The sequence below is a fragment of the Lissotriton helveticus genome, chromosome 1_2 (genome assembly GCF_964261635.1).
Source record: "Lissotriton helveticus chromosome 1_2, aLisHel1.1, whole genome shotgun sequence".
Classification (NCBI taxonomy): domain Eukaryota; kingdom Metazoa; phylum Chordata; class Amphibia; order Caudata; family Salamandridae; genus Lissotriton; species Lissotriton helveticus.
Genome location: NC_136058.1, coordinates 412,477,324 through 412,502,785, shown reverse-complemented (window position 1 = coordinate 412,502,785; position 25,462 = coordinate 412,477,324). Strand labels below are relative to the sequence as shown.

The window sequence follows — 25,462 nt, the reverse complement described above, 5'->3', positions numbered from 1 at the left end:
ACATCGCACTTACATGACCCCAGTTGCTTTACACCGCATCGCCGCGGATAAATTGGATGCCTGTCCTAGATGCGGTATAGTCAGAGACGGATTTCTCCATCTGGCTTGGGAGTTCCCGCTGGTCGGAGACTTCTGGAAGGCAGTGGTAGTCCACATCCGGAAGATCACGAGCCTGCGTATTGACCTGACCCCGCTTCACTGCTTGCTGGCCCTGGTCCCTAAACCTAGGAAGAGGAACCTATCATACAAAATGTTGCAGCTGCTCTTGGTGCTGGCTAGGAGACGAGTGGCTATTACCTGGATGGGACAGAGGGCACTGGACATGTCATTGTGGCTTCGGGATGTTGGGGAATGGACATTGGCTGAGGAGACACACATGCAGCGTACGCGTAAGGATGAGCGGCTGCAGGAGGACTTGCTCGCCGGCGTATGATGTGCGCTGTGGGGTCAGTTGGCAGCGATTCCGATGCAACCAGTGCTGAATTGTTCTCCCCTGAGGAGTCAGGCCTGAGGACGGGGAGGCTGGAGGTGGGGAGGGAGAGCTGGTGTTGGGGTAATGCCCTGATGACTACGCACAAGTTTTCTTAATGTCAGTTTCTATGATTGCTTTGCATCCCGAGGATTTGGCTCTTGTATCTACTGTTATATCTGCACCTGCTGGAGCCATACTGGGACAATGAACTGTGTACACCTGTATTTTCTTTCTAACGATGCCAATTTTGGGGGGGATTATGTTGTTCATCTTGCTGAAAAAATAAAGTAAAAAAAAAAAAAAACTAGGGGAACACACAATTCTTCCCTTTGTTGGTGTTCACAGTCGTCGTCGTCCTGTGATTCGGCTTTGAGTGCAGAGCGTATCGAGTAGAGCCGAGGGGGCCGAACCGGAGTTCATGAGCAAGCAGAGCGGAGCCTGGGATGACTGCCTGGGTTTGTTTTGTGACCGGTTCCCGCTCCCGCAGGTTTCTCCCGCTTCACCGCGTCCTGTTATACGGGCGCTTTAAGTACTATGGATTTGCTGCGAGGGCAGGAACGGCCACTGCCGGCATCGAAGTGCTAAGGCACTGCTGGTGCGGTGGCCGCTGCAGGGGTCAAAGGAGCATTGGCCTGCGGTGCTGCTGGTGAGCCGGCTGCTGCCGGGCACAGAGGAGCACAGAGGAGCACAGAAGAGCCTTGGCCTGTCGCCTGGTTTTACGTATATACCAAGCATTGAGCAGAGCTGAGCTGAGGAGTGGAGGGAAGTGCCTACATCTGCCGTCTGTAGTGTGGCTGGCTCTGGATCCCGCTCTTGCTCCCGAAGGATTACCAGCATTCTCCCTTGTACTCTTGACAGCGATGAATAGCAAAGAACAAGCAATGAACAGTGAGTGGTGAGTGAAAAGTGGCAAGGTGTGTGGCGTGTGGCGAGTAGTTAAGGTTGATCGGTCAGTAAGTCGCTGAGCCTTTGGAGTCTGTAATAAGTTTGTACTAAAAAATCTGAGAATTATGCAAAGGGGAAAGTGACAATAGACTTTGACCCTGTTGAAGCACCCCTCGACCCCTGAATTACTCTGCATGCCTAGACTACAGAAAGCCCTACCCGGAACCCGGATATTAATCAATCGATTAATTAATTAATTTATTTAATAAGTTACCAGCAGTACCAACGGATTCAGTACTGAGGTGTGCTTTGGGGGTGTTTTCCCTTGGAGGTGTTTGGAGGTGTTTTTGTCCTATTAAAGGCACCCGTTGGTCTTGTCACTGGCCCGTTTGATTTTCTGAAAGAAGCAAGACTTCTTCACCTTAGAGGGTGTATTATGAGGTAAGGAAAGGAGCGGCCACCTTTCCCTCCTATCAAAAGTAAAAGAAAAATACAACAAACACTGATATTAGATACGTTTAAAATAAAACAGGCAGGTGACATACTCTCCTTTAAATAATCTAAGGTCCATACATTTTGGGAAATTGAGAAAGTCGCCGTCAAAGTTTGATTTTTATGAAAGATCCAACCGTTGCTATGCTAACTAATCCATGTGATCTTCAATTTCCAACTAAAGCACTGAGTAGAACAAATATTATATCCCCTAAGCAAGGAGTAAGTGAACGAGGACACACTGAGTCTGAAGCTGAAGTCGAACGAATGTCAAATTCAACTAAGGACCAAGTCAACCATTGGGGTCAAATAACGGACCTAGAGATGTTAAATATTCCACTTACTGGTCGTTCACAATAAGAGGACGCAAAATGCACAAATTTAACAATGGGAGATACTCAGCAATTACTACCAACTTAGGCAGCCAATGCCAATAGAAGTGCAAGTAAAAATCAGAAAAGCTAACGGTATAGGGGAACCATCTAATTTGGGCCAAATAAATCAACCAGAGCAAGAAGCTCCAAATGAACTAAATGGTCGGGTGAAAATCATAAGGGAAGCCAATACCCCACTGAAATCGGATCTTACTCCGTCTAAAATAAATTCAGTTAAAAAACAGGACCAGACGAAATATAATCAAAATAACGGATCTCAAATTAATTAGGACGAATACAACAGCAACCCAGAAACTCTGCAGCGTTGGAGTACTCCGTATCAAAAAGAAGTTTTGAATAGTAGTCCACAATTCATTCATTCTTGTGACGAGGGACATGATTTTCAAGGACCACAAAAAGAGAAGTATAAGGACCTATCATTCATAAATGGGCAACACCATAGCCCAGGTACCAGGAAGTGGGAACGCGGGAGTAATTTGGGATTTATTCTTCAAAACCTCGCAATTAACTCTGGAAGCTTTAACATATCAGTCCAACAAAAAGGAGGTCCAAATAGATCTCTTGAGCGCTGCGGCATCCTCTGTTACCGGAATTGAGCAGAAGATAATAAGGCAAAATAATCTAATAGTAAGGGCACAATCTCAGCCAATATCTACGTTTGCAGAGTGTAGTTGTGCCCCACTAATTAAACTGGCTACCATTCTGGATATTTAAAAAACAATAATGGACGATGTAAAAGTGAAGTTTCCTAATGTGGGAATTCAAACCATCAAGACCGACTGCCCCTCTAAAGGTACAATAAAATGTAAAGACAATACTGTTGTTGTTAAAGAAAAAATAGATGATAAAAAAAAGATCAAGAAGTGATAAAGCTATGCTCGACACAATCAACATTGACAGACGCAGCTCCGGACGTTCATCTATCAAAAAGACAGAGGAAAAAACAACGGAAAGCAAGAAATAAAGCTTCTAAAAGTATAAAAAATACAAATGCATCAGATAGTGAGATTGAACACTGGAAATAACCATGACCAAATATCATATTGTGAAGGTGAGGGTTAACAAATGTCTCCAACAAAACCCTTTTACCCTCTATTTAATAAGGATCTATCGGAAGTACAAGCAGTTATGAAAAATAAATGCCTAAACAATCAAGCTGATAGTATACAAATTATAGAGAATGGGAAAATTCAGTCCTTAGAAATGCTGCAAGTGGAGGAAAGTAATAAACAGGTGGAAAATAAGCAATCACAATTGGAAACAAATAGAGCAAAGAGAGAGAGTTTTAGAGGGGATGAAACGAATAGAGATTTGTTAAGTGGTGCAGGTAATTTTTACGCCGGAATATAAATATAGGGGTAATAATGAAACACCTTGCAAACATCCGGACCCAACACAAGATGGCAGGATTATGCAAAGCATGTGCATCTACAGCATACATGCCTCGAACAGAGGATTAATGGCCCCAAATCCCTGCCGTGGTATCTTGTCATGTTGTGGCTGAGTGTGCCATGTGATGGTGCTTGGTGTGATTTGGTTATTTTTGACAAGGTGGAGTGCTGAATGGTTAGGCAAATTTTGATTTTCTTTGTTTTTGGGATCGTGTGATATAGTGCGGTACCTACCGTATGATGTAAGTAAATAAATTACATCGCTAATATACCATCAGGATGTGGGATGAGTGTTATTAGGGCCGAAGCCTTGCTGATTATATGCAGAATAACAGGTCTGGGAGGTCACTACTGACTAGAGCAGGTTAGCAGCTGCACAGGCCTTGGGCATTGATCCTATTGAGGATAATATGTGACGGGCCACTAGTGACTGGAGCTGGCTAGCAACAACGCTGGCCTCTGTTATTCATTACAGGCAGGGTAACAATGCATGTCAATATTGACTGGAACTGGTTGGCAGTAGAGTTAACCTCTGGTTTTGAATATTTGCAGGATTAAAGGTACAGGGGTCACCACTGACTGGAGTTACTTAGCAGGATAATAGGTCTCAGGGGGCCAATACTGACTGAAGCTGGTTAGTTTGATCACTAGTCCCAAGGTGCTACTAATGACTCAAGTTGGCTAGAATGATAACAGGTCCCAGGGGCCAGTACTAACAGGAGCTGGCTAGTAGGCTTACATACAGGTCCAAGGGGCCACTACTGACTGGAGCTGGCTAAAAGAATAACAGGCCCAAGGGTGGTGGGGGTGCGAGTGGCACCAGTGACCAGAGTTGGCTAGAAGCATTGACAACTTTTGGTATTGATTAAGTGCAGGATTCCAGGTCACAGGAGGCACCGCTGAGTACCGCTGGCTAGCAGCAGTGGTGGGCTCTAGGAAGAAGGAATTGAGAAAGCATAACTGGATATACTGGTTTCTTTAATACCGACATTGTTTACACATCATACACATCACTGTCACAACCTGCATTGATATATTACATTACCAAATTACAATATTCTTATATTAATTTGATGTGACTGTTCGCCTTAATATGCCTGCAAAGTTACATGATTCTATTAGGGCTCAGAACCCTTTTATTTAGTGATGTCCATCTGCACACTTTCCTGCATCTTGTAGTAAATTGAATATTGACAAACAGAAGTGTTATTTCCAGAAACATTGACTTCTGCAGCTTGTCTGTCTGTGTATCTTTTATCTGCACCTCACGGACTCCTCACATTCCTCTCGAGAGACGATCCTTCCTCCTACTCATTAGTGTTGTTTTAGTAACTGTTTCTATCAAGTTTTCATGTTTCATTGACTTGTATTAGGAGAAAAGTGTATAAAAACACATTGTGTAGCATTAGCATTATATACTCCAACTTGCTTTAGGGTGGATGCTCTCGTCCATTGCAAAGACAATTGTCACTTGTTAGTTTGCTTGGCCTTTTGCTATTTTGCATTAAATGTATGATAGATTTGTTGGCCTCCAGGTCTGTTGTGTTTTATTTTACATAGCACAAGAGATGCTGAGGAAAATGACAGTCCAGTATACACATTCTTCATATAAATCAACTCACAGTATACTGATCTGGAGGTTCAGTCCTACAGACATTATCTCTAACTGAACGCAGACACCCTAGGAAGCATGTGCTTTTCAAACCAGTTGCCCTCTGATGCGGCGTCCGTCCTCGTTATTGGATAAGTCAGTATGTCATGAATTTTAGGAGGGTTACCGTATCTAGTGCACCCTGTTAGACAGCGCTCACCTGTGGCAGTAAAATGTTAAATGGCACCTTATCACCTATGCACGGTGCAGGGCTTTGAGTTACAGAGCTCCTCATGCTGTGGAGAAGATTAGGTCACATTTACCCATTTTCCCATATTTGGTCCTGATGAAATGCCAACAGATTGCTCCATGACTACACGAGGCATGAAAAAAGTTGACCTGAAGTATAGACCCCAGCTTACCAGCAGGTCCACAGGTGATCGACACTTTCACACAGTGATAGGGGCCGTTAGTTCCTCAATTTCTCTGCCACTGTTTTTAATCTCAACATGGATCAGGATGATCGCATTAACTATATTGCGGCAACTGGTCGATAGTTGATCTTATATTCAGGCTTTCACCAATCTCACATCTTATGACACAACATCCTCTGTCCTACTATGCTCATCCGGCATAATTAATAAAAGATCTCCGACAAAGTGCCCTCTGGTGGTGCCCGCCAGGCATTGTAGCGCCAGCCTGGTGAGGAGTATAGCCCAATAATGAAGCATGTCACCATCAGGTGAGTAAACGCAACTTGTCTTAAAAGCACCTGCTTCCTAGGGTGTCTGCATTCAGTTACAGATAATGACTCTGGGACTGAACCTCCGGAACAGTATACTGTGATTTGATTGTGTTTTATTTTAACAAATGTACATAGCAGATATTGGCACCTGCTTGTTTCACAAAAATTATCGGATACCTGCCTCAGAGCGCACTTCTTACAGAATAGTATGGGGTTATCATGTTGCTGCTACAAGCTCCTTACCTGTGCGAGTTAGCGGGAACGATGCAGGGGGCAGACCCAAACCAGCCACATGTGGAGATCAGTGACAAATATTGAAGAATTAACAGAGCTTCCAAGTTGGTGACCATTACTTAATTGACCTTGAAAATAAAAGACACGTTTTTAGTATTCTGGTGACTCATGACCATAAAAAACAAAGGTTATAAATTCAATATTGTGTCAAATACTTAAAAAATGGAACTGGATGTGCTGAATCAGATGTTGCCCCAGGTCATGTGTGACACCTTCCACCACTATTGCTTATGGGACTTGTAGTTTTGTTTTTCTCATTAAAAGTCCCAGATTTCTAAGCGATGTTGGTTAAAATCAGAGGCCTGAGTGAGGGTGAAGCATGACACTGCTCTGCTTAGCAGTGAGATGATGAATGACAGTTCCCCAGCCCTTCCATTCTTTGACCTGCGGAGGCTCGTTGGCCATTCATATTTTTTTGCAACAAAACTTTTATTGTAGCTTCTGTCAACTGAAGAGATAAAACACCTGGGCGTGTTTCATTAACTGCTGACAAACATGAACAATCAAGAACATGAGTTTCTGGAAAACTATCAAGCCCCCAATCAGAATCAGCCGCCATTCACATCCAGGAATTCTTGAGGCTTTGGAGAGGGTGAATTGCACGTGGTATAAGAGGAACAGTACATCGACTCAAAGCTCATTTCTCAGGGATGTACTGAACTGCCAGCCTCAGGGCACACTTAGCCAGCTCTTCACCTCCTCCTCCTCAAACTGTTGACCAGCTATCAGGGCAAATGAGCCTGCAGCAAAGCATCGCTGGCTTGGTTCCACACCGGACCAGGCAAGGTGGTCAACTCCATACTCCTCCAAGTCAGCAAGCACTCTGGTCGAGCCAGTCCTAACCCCACATGAATGTTCCCCATCACAACTATTTTATGGGTACTAAGTCATGTTTCTGCTAAATGTATGGGTCAAAAAGTGAAAGATTTTACTAGGAAATGCTGAAAGAGAAATCATGACGTTTTTCAATATTTCTGAGTCTGCCACAGTACACAGGAGCATTATTTCTCTACAGCAGCAAATCATGTATGTGACCTGTAGAACGCATGTTTGAATGAAACATGGAATGCATTGCAGCCAACAATCTATGCAATATCATAGCAGAGTGCAAGATAACTTGTGTTATTATTCCAGCAGAACGAAATGTCATTCCTAATGTGTACGTCATTTTAAAGACAAACCCAGGAAAATGTACGGTCTGTGTTGTTCTTCTGCCAGTTAAAAGACAATCTCCATTAATGTGTCAGGAAATAAAATATGAGAAATCCTACTTGTTGGCAGGGTGCTGCCTGCCACTATATTGCAGGTTACTTCCAACGTAATCTGATTTATACATACATACTCCAGGGTGCTGCCAGCTATCGGGTCTGCACACAGCAGTCTGGAGCCACTCAGAAAGGAGGTAAGCTCTTCATTTCATCTTAAGCCCTTAGGTTACATTCACAGCCTGATGGGTCCGGAGAACTTTATCCTCGCTCTAACTGCGCCGACGTAGCCCAACATAGTCTGTGTTGTGTGCTGGGTGATGCCTGGCATCTTATTATCGTTGACGGATGGATGAAGCTCTGATAAGAGCTACTACAAGGAGAGCAGAGAAACAGGACCACAGATCGCCACAGAGCGACAACTGCCTAGAAGCTGAAGAAAGAACTCTGGAACAGCAAACCTCCTACACCCTGGAGATTCTCCAGAGTAAGCAAATGATGGCAATGAAATGCAAATTGCAGCATTAAGGTCACTGTAACACTGGACAGGGGACGGGAGGAAAAGAACCGGATAATGTTGAGTGGTGGCGTAGTGAACTGACGTCCTCCCCCTCTCTGCCTCATTATCAGCATAACTGGAACAGGGGAGAACCTTGTTCCTGGGACCTAGCCGACAAATTGGATGACGGCCCCTTTAACTGGAAGACACACGAGTACGCAGCTCCGGCCCCTGATGACGACGCGGGATTCCTAGTGGGTAAAAACGCGGAAGAAGATGTCCTGGCGTGTGACGTCACCGACCGAGGATCGAGAGTGGGAGAGCGGCCCGGAGGAGCAGAGAACGTAGCTTTTGGAGGCGAACCCGAGGATGACAGGAGTAAGCCACAATATATGCCCAACCTTTCTTTGTCCTCACCGTGTAAATATACCCCTTCTCACCAGTAATCACGCCTCTGCACCCTCGCACGTTTAATAAAGTGTTTAGCACCTTAGCACGGGTGTCCGCTGCACTTGCCCGGTTCCCTGTGGGAGAGTCCAGATAGAGTACATATCCTGACGACCTGTACCTTTTTCTATTCCCTGGCGGAGTCCAACGAGGAGTTAGGAAGAACGGAAAATCCCCTGAAGTCTGCTTCTTAACCATCTGGAAACAAGACCATAACCAGACGCCATCACGCACCCCAGAGCTTTTCAGAGAGACACCTTGACAACCTGTCATAAAAAGACGTTTTCCAAAATGAAACCTTACCTACCCCGAACTGGTCTTAGGCCTCTTCTTGATCCCACGCCACAGTCACACACTACAACATCTTTCCCTTTAAACCGAAGATAACAGCTACAATAAAAAACTAACCAAAAAGAAACAAAATTAGAAAATGCATTTCCAAAAGCTGCAAAAGAGAAACTGTTAATACAAATGAACAATATTAAACTTTGTTGGTACCTTAGTAATGTCCTCACTTCTGGGCTTCACTCCATCTGCAGCAATAGCGCTCTGAAAGGAGAAATTACTGCTGTGAGTCTCAGAGTCTTCAGTATTACTGGTCTCAGTCACGAAGACTGTGGTGTCGGAAGATAACTTTCTCTTATTTGGCTTCATAGATCCACCAGTCATGCCATCGCTATGAGCAGACAGGCCACTGTCAGCAGCATCATAACTTCAGGCAGACCAGTAAAGCGGATCTCACCACTCACATTGGGTGAACAGACTCGTCTCTGCTACATACATCCACTCTGTTCTCAAATTTGTTTGGGGCTGCCAAAATGCAAAGAGCTGCAATATATTCGCCACACTTTCCTGACTACCTTGTTTTAAAAAGTTGTGACATTCAAGCGTGATTCTTGGTTCATCTCCAAGCTGAATTTTTTTAGAGGTTCTATTGCCACACAATACTATTCCCATATTCCAGTTTGTCCACATGGTGCTTCAAGCCTGGTAGGTTATCACCTGCCTGTTTTGCAGATAATTTCAGATAGTTTCTGTAAGAAACTGAATTATTATTTACGGTAGATGAGGAACAATCACAACCGTTGTCAGAATGAACTTTCAAAGCCATTCAATTAACCTAGGATCAACCCCCTGGTACTTAAGCACCGAACAGGCAGGCTTAACTTAAGGTAATATGTCAGATATTTATGCAGAAACCAAAAAAGTAAAAATCAAAATGCAAAACAATAAAAAACCCAAACCAAAATAGAAAAAAAAAGTAAAACGTATTGAACAAAATGACACTAAAATGACAAAATCCAATAAGGGGAATGAGATATGAACTGTAACGCTGTAAGAATCACAAGGTGCCAATGGATGAGGGGCCGGGGCATGGATTAGCCTCTCTGGAGCTGACTGCCAAGTCTGAGTGAACTTGTTCTCCCTGTTCAGCAGGAAGTCACTATACCGGAGGAAGGGCTTTAAGTGGAATGAAAAACCTTGTGATGGCTCCCAGAGGGATGTGGTCGATGTAATGAAGGGCGTGGCTTAAAAACCCAAACTGAAAATCCATGCTCTGCATAGTGTGTCGCCCCACTGGTATTTTGCTGCTTCGCCATTCCATCCATATACAACAAGTAACATTACATCTACTACAAGCCAGGACTATTGGCTTTGTCAATGGTTGTTAGTTGCGTAAGATAAATACGCAATAGCGATGACTTCAAAGCTTGAGGGGGGCTGCTAAGGGTGAGAGGGGGCTGCGAGAGGTGAGAGAACTGTAGCTGGTGTGAGAGCAGCGCTGCAAGGGTGTAATGGGTGACCGTCCTGACTCGTTCAGAAGCGGTCGTTCCCACACGCTCCCTGGCCACTTGAGTATCTTAGCGATATATTGCTCACTGCTGCATTGCTTTTCATAGCTTTTGTGCCTGATTATCATAGTAGCGCTGTACTCGCATTGCCTTAAAAGCTGTTGTGCTTGACTTTGTGCCTGATTATCATTGTAATGCTGTGCTCGCATTACCTTTAAAAACTGTTGTGCCTGACCATTATCATAGCGCGGTGCTCGCATTGCCTTAAAAGTTGTTGTGCTTGACTAATATCATAGCGCTGTGCTCGCACTGCCTTTATAAATTGTTGTGCCTGACTATCATCGTAGCGCTCTATTGCCCATTACTACCATTGCATTGCTCGCATTAATTGGTAAAATAATTAGTGACTGATTGTGCCAGTGCCACTGCCCATAGCTAAACTCCTCATTGTGCCCCAATCTCGTCCTGTTTCGCTTTTGTTTTCTGCTGCCATTTTGTTGTTGTTGTGCCTCCTAGCCCGTCTCTCCACCCCGCTCCCGCCTCCCAGCTGCTCCTCCCTCGCTCCGCCCCCCTTCACTATCCACTCATGACAGATGCACTTTCGTGCAGCGTTCACGCGCAGCGGACGCGCCCTATGCACGCCGAAGGCGCGCCAAAGGTAAGCCCGTCTACGCCCGTCCGCGCCTGGACCGCGCCCAGCGCCAAACCCCCTGGCCCTTGCAAAATCCACTCCACCCGCATAACGTACGACGCCGCTACCCTCTCAGCACTTAACCCTGGCCGACTCCCAAACTGCTACCAAGCCGCCCCAGGACACACCCATGGACCCTTCACCTGCCACTCCTGCAAGTTCGACTACACCAGAACCCACACCAAATCCACACACTCCAAACAGAGCTCCGACACTAACCACCTGAAGTGCATCCTGCTCAACACCCGCTCGGTCCACAGACACGCCATTGAACTTTGGAACCTACTAGACACCACATCGCCAGACGTCGCCTTTCTTACAGAAACCTGGATGAACGCCTCATCACCGCCCGACATCGCCATAGCCATCCCGGACGGCTACAAGATCATCCGAAAGGACCGCATCAACCAAACAGGAGGAGGCATCGCCATCGTCCATAAGAACACCATCCGCATCACGACCAGCTCTGACGATACCCTCGCAGCCGCCGAACCTTCACTTCCAGATCCACACCGACCCCAAGACCACACTCAGAGGCACCCTCATCTACAGACCACCAGGACCCCGCACACAATTCAGCGAAGACATCACTGACTTCATCAGCCCACACGCCCTCCCCTCCGAGGACTACATTCTACTGGGAGACCTCAACTTCCAACTGGAAAAGAACAACGACAGCAACACCACCACCCTTCTGGACAACCTCGCCAATCTCGGACTCAAACAAATTGTTGACACCCCCATCCACTATGCCGGGCACACGCTCGACCCAATCTTCACCTCCAGCAAGCACATCTCCTTCAATCACACCACAGCTCTCCATTGGACTGACCACAGCTGCGTTCACTTCAACTACAAAAAGACTACGACCCACAACCACCCACAACTAATTCCCCGCAGAAACTGGAACAAAATTACCACCGACCAGCTCATCACATCGCTTCACCAAAACCCTCCTGCCAAATCATCGGACCCAAACCAAGCAGCCACCAACCTCACACAATGGATCACCCACAGCGCTGATGAATTAGCACCCTTGAAAAACCATCAAATCAAGCAAGGCAGCAAAAAATCCCCCTGGTTCAATGATGACCTTAAGAAATCCATGAAGATATGTCGCACCCTCGAGAAAGCCTGGCGAAAATACCCAACCACTGACAACCTGGCCACCTTCAAGAACGCCACCCGCAAACACCACCAACTGATCCGATCCACCAAGAAATCAGCATTCAAGGATCGACTCGACAACAACGCCCACAACAGCAAAGAACTATTCAACATCGTCAAAAAGTTCACCAACCCCACCGCCGGCACCAACGACATCACTCCCTCCCAAGACCTCTGCGACTCTCTAGCCTCGTTCTTCCACAACAAAATCGCTGACATCCATAACAGCTTTGGAGACCAGTCCACCCCACCCACCTCCGAACTAAAACCCCCCTCCAACAACCTTTGCGCCTGGAAACCAATCACCACTGAAGACACCATCCGCCTGATGAACTCCATCCACTCAGGATCGCCAACCGACCCATGTCCCCACCACATTTTCAACAAAGCAGACTCCATTATCGCACCCCATCTCTGAGACGTCATCAACTGCTCCCTCAACTCCGCTACCTTCCCGGAAAGCTGGAAACATGCCGAACTCAGCGCCCTCCTGAAGAAACCCACAGCAGACCCTACTGAACTTAAGAACTACCGCCCCATTTCGCTCCTCCCATTCCCTGCCAAAGTCATCGAGAAAGCCGTCAACAGTCAGCTCGCCGCCTTCCTTGAATCCAACAAATCCCTCGACCCTTCACAGTCAGGCTTCCGAGCCAAACACAGCACCGAGACCGCCCTCATGGCAGCAACAGACGACATTCGAACTCTACTGGACAATGGAGAAACAGCTGCCCTCATCCTACTTGACCTCTCCGCAGCCTTCGACACAGTCTGTCATAGCACCCTTATACAACGTCTCAGCAACGTCGGAATACCAGGAAAAGCATTGGACTGGATCATCTCTTTCCTCGCCGGAAGAACCCAGAGAGTCCGCCTCCCCCCTTTTAGATCAGAGGCCACCGAAGTCATCTGCGGCGTACCACAAGGATCATCACTCTGTCCCACTCTCTTCAATGTATACATGAGTCCCCTCGCATCCATCGCGCACCAACACAAGCTCAACATCATCTCCTATGCAGACGACACCCAACTGATCCTTTCCCTCACCAAAGACCCAAACACCGCCAAAACCAACCTACACGAAGGGATGAAAGAAGTAGCCGAGTGGATGAAGAACAGCCGTTTAAAACTGAACTCTGACAAAACGGAAGTCCTCATCTTAGGATCATCCCCCTCCGCCTGGGACGACTCATGGTGGCCACCGGCTCTGGGAAACGCACCCATACCAACGGACCACGCACGCAACCTGGGCTTCATCCTGGACTCCTCCCCCTCGATGACCAGACAAATCAACGCCGTCTCATCATCATGCTTCAACATCCTACGTATGCTCAAAAAAATCTTCCGTTGGATCCCCACCGAAACAAGAAAGACGGTCACCCATGCACTGGTCACAAGCCGACTGGACTACGGAAACACCCTTTACGCCAGAACCACAGCCAAACTACAGAAAAAACTCCAACGCATCCAAAACGCCTCAGCCAGACTCATCCTAGACATCCCACGCCAAGCTCACATCTCCGGGCACCTGAGAGACCTTCACTGGCTCCCCGTCAACAAGAGAATAACGTTCCGTCTCCTCACCCAAGCACACAAAACCCTCTACGAACTAGGACCCGAATACCTCAACACGCGTCTGTCCTTTTACCACCATGTCCACGTCCACCACCACCACACCCACCACCACATCCATCACCACATCCATCACCACCACCACAACCACCACCACCACTACGTCCACCACCACCATGTCCACCACCAGCACGTGCACCACAACTACCACATCCACCTCCACCACAACGTCCACCTCCACCACTACCACGTCCACCACCACCATGTCCACCACGTCCACCACATCTACCACCACCACCACGTCCACCACCACCATGTCCACCACCACCATGTCCACCACCATCACCACGTCCACCACCATCATGTCCACCACCATCACCACGTCCACCACCATGTCCACCACCACCACATCCACCAACACCACATCCACCACCCCGTCCACCACCACCATGTCCACCACCACCACGTCCATCACCACATCCCCCACCAAAATGTCCACCACCACCTCGTACACCACCACCACGTCCACCACCACTACCACCACCACCACATCCACCACCACCACGTCCACCACCATCACATCCACTACCACCACCTCCACTACCACCACCTCCACTATCACCAGCACGTCCACCACTACCACATCCACCACCACCACGTCCACTACTACCACATCCACCACCACCACGTCCACCACCATCACGTCCACCACCACCACGTCCACCACTACCACGTCCACCACCACCATGTCCACCACCACCACCACGTCCACCATCACTACGTCCACCACCACGTCCACCACCACCGCGTCCACCACCACCACTCCACCACCACCACCATGTCCACCACATCTACCACCACATCCACCACAATGTCCACCACCATGTCCACCACCACCACGTCCACCACAACCACTAACTAGACCATGTCCACCACCACGTCCACCACTACCTCCACCACCATGTCCAGCACCATAACATCCACCACATCCACCACCACGTCCACAACCACCACATCCACCACCACCACCACCACCACGTCCACCACCACCACATCCACCACCACCACATCCACCTCCACCACGTTCACCATCACGTCCACCACCACCATGTCTACCACGTACACCACATCTACCACCACCACCACCACATCCATGTCCTCCACCACCACATCCACCACTACCATGTCCACCACCACCACCACATCCACCACCACCTCCACCACGTCCACCACCACCACCACCACGTCCACCACCATCATGTCCACCACCACTACGTCCACCACCACTACGTCCACCACCACACCCACCTCCACCACCACGTCCACCATCACCACACCTACCACCACCACATCCACCACCACCATCACCACATCCACCACCACCACATCCATCACCACCACGTCCATCACCACCATGTCCAAAACCACCATGTCCACGTCCACCACCACCACACCCACCACCACATCCATCACCACATCCACCACCACATCCACCACCACCACTACGTCCACCACCACCACCATGTCCACCACCACCACGTGCACCACAACTACCACATCCACCTCCACCACCACGTCCACCTCCACCACTACCACGTCCACCACATCTACCACCACCACCACGTCCACCACCACCATGTCCACCACCACCATGTCCACCACCATCACCACGTCCACCACCATCATGTCCACCACCATCACCACGTCCATCACCACCATGTCCACCACGTCCACAACCACCATGTCCACCACTATCACCACGTCCACCACCATCATGTCCATCACCACGTCCACCACCATGTCCACCACCACCACATCCACCAACACCACATCCACCACCCCGTCCACCACCACCATGTCCACCACCACAACGTCCATCACCACCACCACATCCACCACCAAAATGTCCACCACCACCTCGTACACCACCACCACGTTCACCACCACTATGTCCACCACCACGACACCCACTTCCACCACCACCAAGTCCACCAGCACCACACCCACCACCACCACGTCCACCACCACTACCACCACCACCACATCCACCACCACCACGTCCACCACCATCACATCCACTACCACCACCTCCACTACCACCAGCACTTTCACCACTACCAAATCCACCACCACCATTTCCACTACTACCACATCCACCACCACCATGTCCACCACCACCACCACGTCCACCATCACTACGTCCACCACCACTTCGTCCACCACCACCACATCTGCCACCACCACCATATCCACCACATCCACCACCACGTCCACCACAATGTCCACCACCACCACGTCCACCACAACCACTAACTACACCATGTCCACCACCACGTCCACCACTACCTCCACCACCATGTCCACCACCATAACATCTACCACCACCACATCCACCACCACGTCCACAACCACCACATCCACCACCACCACCACCACGTCCACAACCACCACCTCCACCACCACCTCCACCACCACCACCACCATGTCCACCACCACCACCACGTTCACAACAAGGCCACCACCAAGTCTACCACCACCACCACATCCACCACCATGTCCACCACCACGTCCGCTATCACGTCCACAACCACATCTACCACCACCATGTCCACCACCACCACGTCCACCACCGCGTCCACCACCACTGTGTCCAACACCACCGCGTCCATCACCACCTCGTCAATCACCACCACGTCCACCACCACCACGTCTACCACCACCATGTCCACCACAATGTCCACCACCACCCCCACCACTAGCATATCCACCACCACGTCCACCACCACCAAGTCTACCACCACCACCATGTCCACCACCACCACCACCATGTCCACCACCACCACCATGTCCACCACCACCACATCCACCACCACCATGTCCACCACCTTAATTTCCTATGCAATGAATAACGTTAACAGATTTTTCAGTGGCGCATCTGCAGAAAAGTCCTCTTCCCGTTGGAAATTAAGAGAAACTTAACTCCTCACCAAAACAATACATTTACGAAAAAAATGGACTGAATGGGAGCCGTGGCCTGCGGCCTTGGTGCTACAGTAATATTACACCTGGTGGCCAAGAAACCAAGCGCGTAGAAGCCCTGAGAGCACGGCCACCGTGCCGCAGATGCATGCACCGCGGCGGCCATCTGTGGGTTCTGCCCCGGTAGCTCGCGTGGTTTAATGTAACAGGCCATTGGCTTTGAATAGATCCCACGGGCTTCCCAGGGGCAGGATACACTTACAGGGGCAGATTTAATCTTCCATGAAAAATCTGTGGGATGCCAGTGGAGCATGGGACAAAGAGGCGCGAGTGGTTTATAGCCGCTGCCAAAAGGACCACTGGACATAACTTCTCCAAACAGTATATGTCCATCTTCACCATTGACCTAGTAATGCACACCAGAACCGGAGTCCTCAAGGACAACTGTGGCAATCAAACCACACACACAGGTATCTAGGTAATCCATAGGATTGCTTCTGTTGTGGGGTGGGAAGGGGGAAGTCCATAAATCTAATGCCATTTGAATTAATTAAATTGGGGACTTTACTATAAGGACAATAGTACTTCAAGGAAGAAAGCGGCCACTGAGGCATTTATGCCACACACATGTTTATTTGTTGACAAAATGCAAAATGTTTCAGTAACTGACAGCTTTTGGTTAAACCTGGGCTGAATCATTCAAATTCAAACTTTGTTGACAACGAATTAGAAATGTATGTGTGCGTGTACAGCGCCCTGGGCCATAAGGGCCCACACAAAAGCTTCAAATTTAAGTTTTCTAATGTTACTAAAAAGACCATGAGACGGAAGACTGAAGATAACAAGCATTTGCAATGCAACAGGTAGCGCATTTACACGAGTTTAAGCTATTAGGATTGTAAATGACAAAGCATTTTATATATGTTTTGAAACCCAAAACATAAATAAAAGGCATTGTCATTTACAATGCCAATAGCTCAAACGTGCGTAAATGTGAGACCAATTGCATTGTAAATGCTTGTTCCAGATTGTTGTGTGTCCAAACACCCATTTGGTAGCAAGTAGCAGGTATACCCCAACTGCCTGGTTTTTAGTAAACATCAAATGAATCGCTAGTGGGCTGCCAACTATCAGGTTCGCACTGAGATAGAGAATATTTACGGGCACCAAAATAAAAATGCTCACAATTAGTGAATAGCTGAAGAATTGGCATCTATAAGCTAACTGTAATGCACAGCTATCATGCAAAAGGAAATTAATAATAGACTACTGCATAGAATATCTGTGCAATGCAGTAAAAAAAGTACATAGATATGCAAGTCAGATTCAGAGAGGACTATATTCATTCTGTATCATGCATTACAATATTTTAGCTTTCTCCCACTGGAAACTTGCTCTGCCCAATAAAAGTTAATGTTTACATGTTCCCCCACGTTTCATTAAAACTCCCCCACATTGTTGTACCAAAATACATTTAAGCTTTCTTTATTCATGTACATGAGGGTATACGCTGCTCATGTGTGTGCTTATATTACGTGAATCACGGTTCATTACCATTACAGAGAGGCATAATAGATTTGCTATGTCCCTCTCTGTGACATTACTGCACACTGCCTATGCTAATTTGCAAACCCTGCCCCTTTAAAACCTATTTTTTGTTTTGTTTAGGGCTCTTGCCCCCTGTACTTTTCATGTTTGTACTTGCGGTTTGCTGTTTTCAGTATCTGTATGGACTTAAATATACAAAAGTGATGTTATTACAATCCTTAAAATAGCAAATGTGTCACAAATTGTGGCTTACGTGAGGACGGAGGGACAGGAGACTGATTAGTTAAGTGGTGAATAAATACATCAGCCTCGTCACACTCACACTTCCTTGAAGACTTGACAAGCCTGTCTGCTCAACTGCGACCCCTTTTTGAAGAACATGGAAATCCACATGTAGCTGGGGTGGTCGCCGGGAGGATCTAGATCAGTGATACTCAAAGTACGGCCCGGGGGCCGCATAAAGCCCTCCAGGTCTTTACATGCGGACCCCTGGGCAGCAGCAGTACTGGGCTGCCGTTTACTCGACTTAGAACTAACATGAAATAGAAACGTACATATACAGCAAACACTTATTTAAAGGTCAATTGCAGTTAGGAAAAGGAGGTAACTAGGCCTTTAACTTTAGGAACACCTTCATTCTTAAAGGCTGCCACTAGATATACATGCTCTGTTTCCCTACCCCGACTTTACACCCCACTGGCATCAGTGCGGCCCTCGGTCACACCATAGACCAAACTTTGCGGCCCCCGGGAAAATGTTTGTGAGTACCCGTGACCTAGATCAACAAAAGGCGGGAGTAGTTAGACAGGAGGATGAAACAGAAGCATGCATCTCTAAAAGGCTCAAACAGGAACCAATGAAAACAACCATTGGCATAGCCAATAGGTCTCGCCTTTGGGACCTTATACGTGTTTAGCCATGCAACAGTTGATGTTGTTGCACCAAGGATATTGTGCTGGATAACTAAACACGTATAAGGTCCCAGAGGCGAGACCTACTGGCGATGCCAATGCCTGTTTACCTGATGGCATTGGCTGACCGCTGCCTGGTTACTGAGGTCCTAGTGAGGTGGAGACATATTTGGGGGAGTTTTAGCCTCATCAGATGATGCTGTGCAGGCCCAGGCCCAGGTACAATGAGGCGCGTCGGTGCTGCTTGGTCACTGAGGCCCTAGTGAGGTTGAGACATATTTGGGGGAGTTTTAGCCTCATCAGATGATGCTGTGCAGGCCCAGGTGCAATGAGGCGCAGTTGGTGCTGCCTGGTTACTGAGGCCCTGATGAGGTTGAGTCATATTTGGGGGAGTTTTATCCTCATCAGTGATGCTGTGCAGGCCCAGGCCCAGGTGCAATGAGGCGCAGTCGGTGCTGCCTGGTTACTGAGGCCCTAGTGAGGTTGAGACATATTTGGGGGAGTTTTATCCTCATCAGATGATGCTGTGCAGGCCCAGGCCCAGAGGAAGAGGTGTGGCGCCGCGGCCAGGGCGACTGACTCCGGAATCTGGGGATCACGGTTCGATCCCCGGCACCGGCGGCAGATTAGCCCAGCACCATGTGACTCTGGGCAATAGCTCGCTTAATCTTCCCGACGGCCCCCAGCGCCTAGAGACCCTAATGGGTGATTGTGCACTTTACAAATGTGGATATTATTATTATTATTATTTACAATGAGGCGCAGTCGGTGCTGCCTGGTTACTGAGGCCCTAGTGAGGTTGAGACATATTTGGGGGAGTTTTAGCCTCATCAGATGATGCTGTGCAGGCCCAGGTGCAATGAGGCGCAGTCGGTGCTGCCTGGTTACTGAGGCCCTGATGAGGTTGAGTCATATTTGGGGAGTTTTATCCTCATCAGATGATGCTGTGCAGGTCCAGGCCCAGGTACAATGAGGCGCAGTCGGTGCTGCCTGGTCACTGAGGCCCTAGTGAGGTTGAGACATATTTGGGGGAGTTTTAGCCTCATCAGATGATGCTGTGCAGGCCCAGGTGCAATGAGGCGCAGTCGGTGCTGCCTGGTTACTGAGGCCCTGATGAGGTTGAGTCATATTTGGGGGAGTTTTATCCTCATCAGTGATGCTGTGCAGGCCCAGGCCCAGGTGCAATGAGGCGCAGTCGGTGCTGCCTGGTTACTGAGGCCCTAGTGAGGTTGAGTCATATTAGGGAGAGTTTTAGCCTCATCAGATGATGCTGTGCAGGCCCAGCCCAGGTACAATGAGGCGCAGTCGGTGCTGCCTGGTTACTGAGGCCCTAGTGAGGTTGAGTCATATTTGGGAGAGTTTTATCCTCATCAGATGATGCTGTGCAGGCCCAGCCCAGGTACAATGAGGCGCAGTCGGTGCTGCCTGGTCACTGAGGCCCTGATGAGGTTGAGTCATATTTGGGGGAGTTTTAGCCTCATCAGATGATGCTGTGCAGGCCCAGGCCCAGGTGCAATGAGGCGCAGTCGGTGCTGCCTGGTTACTGAGGCCCTAGTGCGGTTGAGTCATATTAGGGAGAGTTTTAGCCTCATCAGATGATGCTGTGCAGGCCCAGGTGCAATGAGGCGCAGTCGGTGCTGGCTGGGAGTGCGTTCTTTCACTTTCGATTGAGGGGGCTGCCCCCCCCCCCCCCCCTTCACTCTGGTGAAAGACACAAACGGGATTCAAGTCGATCTTCTCATCACAGACTTGTCACCGTTTGCTGAGGCCTTGAAAAGAGACCCAACTCCAGCACTGAGGGCCAATGAGCATTGTTGAGACAAAATAATCATCCATCGATGCAACAAAAACAACAACAACAGATGAATCCCGGAGAGCAGGCCCTTCAGCACCAGACAATCTTTCCACCCTGTGACCTCACCTGGTCGGGCCTCACCTGGGGTTTATTTCGGGGCCTGGGCTCTCTGCTGAGCCTGAGGCCAGGACTGAACCATGAGCGCGGGGTGAAGAGGCCTTGGATTAACTGCGCATGCGCGGACGACAGACACATCTCCCACCAAGGACCCCGAGGCGCCTCGCGACACAGCAAACGCTGAGATTTCAGTGCAAAGCCCCTCAGTTCGGCTCCTCTGTGGGGGAAGTGTCTCTCCTCAGCGCAGGCGCAGTGAGGCTGAGTGTCTTCTGTCCAGGGCAGTTCAAAGGCTGCAGTAACTAACTCGGCGTTAGGAAGTTGTGACTTCGCTCCGCACATGCGCAGCTGTGACGCGCGCTCCTGCGCGTGCGCAGCCGTGAGACAAATTTTTTGTTCGCGCGCTTGCGGCTCGGCGTGTGATTGCGCGTCACTCCGGGGTCAATAACACACCGGGCCCCACTTCTCACAGGCATCCGGGCCCCCGGCGTGCCCCCACCTCTACCCCCGGCCCTGCAGCCTCTACTGAGCGGTGCACAAGGAGAGGTGAGGCGCTCTAATCCCAGTGTCCAACCTCCATTGGTACTGTCGTTTTTGCGCGTGCTGGAGACCGTGTCTGTTTTCCGCGCATGCGCAGTTGCACGGCGCGTGAGACCGACCATTCTAAGCCTGGCTGCATGATCCCCGTTTCTAAGGTGCGTTGGTCGCTTTGTATCTGGGACAGTTACAGCCACTGGGGCTGGGGGGAGGTTGGAGCTGCTGCTGCCGGCGCCCCTAGTGTGGTCGTGGGACGGCGGGGGAAGCATTGAAGTGTTGAAGAAGCTGAGTCAGTCACCGGTCACCACTTGTAAACACCCTCCGAGTGATCATGAGAGGGTCAGTCATTTGATGGTTTTGCGGATCTGTTTTCTGAGGAAACCAAAGCCCCTGCAAGATGCCGCATTTGTCATACACCAACAGAGCTGCCAGGGTTTCAGATGTGTGACATTTTCTTAATTTCAGTGTAATTGTGAGTGACATTTCAACCACTATGAGTGACACTTTCTCTCGTGCGAAATCAAGCAATGAAGACGAGGGAAACCTATAATATCAGAAATGACACCCATTCGAGCAACGAGAAACTCCTAAAAATATCTTAAAATATATCTGCAAAGCACCAGAAATTGAAGGGCACAACCTAGTGCCCTTGTAGCCTGTTCAGTCAGCGGTCAAAGACTCTCCGCATCAGGCAAGCCTCAGGAGAGTGAGACTGAGGCACACATAAGTTACAGTCAGCCAGGCTCATTGCTGCTCTCAAGCCTGTTAATACTGGACGAACGCTTAGTCAACAGTGGAGTCACTAAGATAGGTGGTAATTCAATTCAGTTGTATGTATTTGGCCATTGCAGAAGAGCACTTGCCTTGTTGTCAGCTGTACGTATATTATTATATCCAGGGCCGGCTTGTTTGTTTGCTGGACCCCCAATGACCACCTTTGCTGCGGATTCCCTTACTACCTCCCCTTTAACAATCCCCTCAATTCTCCATAACCACTGTAGCTCGGATGCATTTAACTAGGTTTATAGCGCCACTCATACCAGTGTAGGCTGTTAGAGCACTTTACATCACACACATACACTCATTCAAAATGTGTAAATCAGTGTATAGGAATGTTACTTAAGACAGAGAAATACAAGCATCCATACTGATAGACAGTATAGTTTAGGAGGACTTGGTCTGGAGAAGCAACAAACTCATAATTCAACATCTTACTCCGTGGTTGGGGGTTCTCTTTAATAATAACTGTTTATTTTTTTTATCGAAATGACCCCTTTCTGCAACATTATAATAATGAAAGACTGAGGGAGGGATCATAGCGCCCTAATCTGTACCTTCCAGTTTATTTCCAGCTCTTTTATGACAGTTATTAGTTCCCTGTTCTAAACTGGGATTTTAACTTTTACACTTCAAGAGAAAAAAGACCTCTCTAACTAAAACACTGACCTATTTTCCATATATGCACTCCCTGATCCGCATGGATCGCGTATTTTGCAGTAGGTATATTAACCTGCTGCGCTACTTTGTAATCATTCAAAACTTCCACTAGAGAAAATTATCGTACTCCAAGAAGAACATTAATCAGAGTTATCGTGCCATTTGTATTGTTGTTTGAACATTTCAGGAGGAAAGGAAAGCGACAGCAGGTGCTTCTTAAACTTAAATACTTACAAACATGGTGAACACTACTTGTAGTTATCATTAAGATATTTGCTCCGAATAGACTGTAATCGTGCTCCATTGACCAAGTGCTGCCATCCACAATTACCGTCTTTGAGTTCGAGTCTTGTAAACACTAGAGTAAAAGTCTCATACATTAATGGATATTTAGATATGGCTCTAAAGGCGCCCCGAGTGTATCTTCCAGGGGCCAAGAGACCGGAAAAGAGGAACAGAGTGCCCTGAGGAAAAAGCAGAGACTAGACAATTCAAAGCTTTATGGGACACACGAGCTGTTCTCTTGAAGCTGGTACTGTCAGATATGTGCGTTTCTAAACAAAAGTGTTCACTCCGATGATACCAGGCATGTTTAGTAAAGTAGCAATAATTACCCCAACACTATCCAGGACATTTGGTAAACAATTCTTATCACTAAATAAGACACTGCTGGCAGGCAGAGGCTCTAAATTATGGGAGCCACAACATTTGTAACTTTCAATTAACGTTCTTCAATGAATTTATGTTATGCGTCCAGGAATTGCCTTCCGCATATACTTACTTAATTATGCAGTGATGGCCGAGAGAGTACAGCTGCATTTTCCATGTCGGCCTCGCTTGTCTGATGCCTGACTGCCCGAGCTCGCTTGGGCCGGCTCAGTGTCAGCTGAGAGCTACAGACAGGGGTGCCGGCTGGTTTGCTCGGGCAGCATCAAGACCACGGTGCCCCCGTGGTGTCGTCCATGGGGGTCGGACTCATGCTTAATTGCAGAACCACAGCAGTCCTCATTTCACAGCGAGCGGGCTCAGTGGAGAATTAACTGCTGCCCGCCCGGTGTCTACCAATGATTGGCGGAAGTAACTGTGACGTCAGGAAAGTGCAGAAAGCGCGCTGCTGCTTGGTGATTATTTCAACAATCGAATGCATGATGTGGGCTTACCCAGGCCACCCTCTAAGTGTGTGGAGCTGCACGTGCTACGCGGCCGGCTGCTATACCTTATTAGTAATCAAACAGGCCAGGGCTCGACCGCAGCGCTTGACAGCTGAGGACCATGAGCCCTAATATGCGTGACCTCGTATTTCAGTGCGGTGATGCGGATCACCACACTGAAATGCGTTAGAATCACGCCTGATGCGTGATACTTGGCAGAACTGCACCAGATACTCCTGCAGTGCAATTAGGATGATGATACTAAGATTTGGGCTGGATCTGTGCCTATACCTGCGTAAAATTAGTGTCATTTAAGCAATACATATTCGGAGGGCACGAATGTGTGTTTGTCGACATGGCCGAACATACTATTAAGTGGACTAATAATTACTGTATTGAGTTACTCTTTCTCTTAACTATAATACATTTGCACCGATTATATGGGGCCCCGGACTGAAAGCTGGGTATTTCCGGTTATCATACCAGATTTGGGCACACATACTCATCCAATATGGCTGAGTTTACTAAACCGTCGAATCGGGCAAAACGGTCTAGCTATTGCACGGTTGGCACTCTTTTACAGTGCTTCTGGCATCCGGCTCTGAACTCTCGACCATACTGAGTTGCCGGATGACAAGTGAGGATCACGGAGGATGCCGCATACAGGTTAGAAGTGACGCCGGTTAGAGTTAACTCGCACCACGCACCCTTTTTCTTCCTAGATATGGATGTTTGCTCGGATACTAATGGTAGTCCCCGTTTGTCCTTTGTATTTGCCTTGTAGCATCCAAGCACGGACTATAATACAGTTCGCAAAGCAACACGCATACCAAACCGTGCTTTTTGAAAATAGAAGGATCTTTACAGCACGCACACATATCGTGCGCTGATTTTGGGGTAAGCCTCATTTCTGCTTCTAATCAATACACACGGTATAAATAGGGAAGGTGAAACCCTCTGTAGACTAATGATTGCCGAGCACGTAATTAAAGCCACAAACCCCAACACTAGAAGTTGATGTATGTCACCGGATATGAGCACTTACCATATAATCACATAATAGATGCTATATAAGTATGATGCAAGGGCTAAATTTACACTTGTATGATAATGATAGTACCCATCATCTTTGTACAGAGAATTTAACAAGATTGACGTTCAAGATTACGTTTATTACCCAGCCGATCTTAGGCTGGGTCGGAACTATAACCAGCCAGAAGGTATGTTTCTTATCTCCTGGTACTAAATAAATTCACAATCTTGGGATAATGAGCAGTTACTAAATATGGTCACATCTGGCTACCCTCTTTGGGCATACAAAGAGAAGTTGTACTTTACAAGGTAGGCCTGAGCT

General features: G+C 48.2%; 1 protein-coding gene and 1 long non-coding RNA gene across 4 annotated transcripts in view; one reads left to right on the top strand and one right to left on the bottom strand.

Annotated features, from left to right (window-relative positions):
- The window catches only part of LOC144806874 (uncharacterized), a 70,386-nt gene extending 49,241 nt beyond the window's left edge, over positions 1-21,145 (bottom strand). For 2 of the 3 annotated variants that reach the window (XR_013606076.1, XR_013606064.1), the window contains exons 1-4: positions 21,011-21,145; positions 8,915-8,965; positions 8,724-8,819; positions 6,215-6,333 (exon numbers count right to left, since the gene is read on the bottom strand). This is a non-coding gene — a long non-coding RNA (uncharacterized LOC144806874). Of the gene's footprint in view, positions 1-6,214; positions 6,334-8,719; positions 8,820-8,914; positions 8,966-21,010 lie in introns of all 3 variants that reach the window. The other variant, XR_013606070.1, reaches the window with a different exon arrangement.
- A 467-nt stretch (positions 21,146-21,612) lies between these two features.
- The window catches only part of LOC144804738 (uncharacterized), a 75,938-nt gene continuing 72,088 nt past the window's right edge, over positions 21,613-25,462 (top strand). The window contains exons 1-2 of the mRNA XM_078671926.1: positions 21,613-21,631; positions 21,708-21,859. Coding sequence (XP_078528052.1) covers positions 21,613-21,631; positions 21,708-21,859 — 171 coding nt within the window. The remainder of the gene's footprint in view (positions 21,632-21,707; positions 21,860-25,462) is intronic.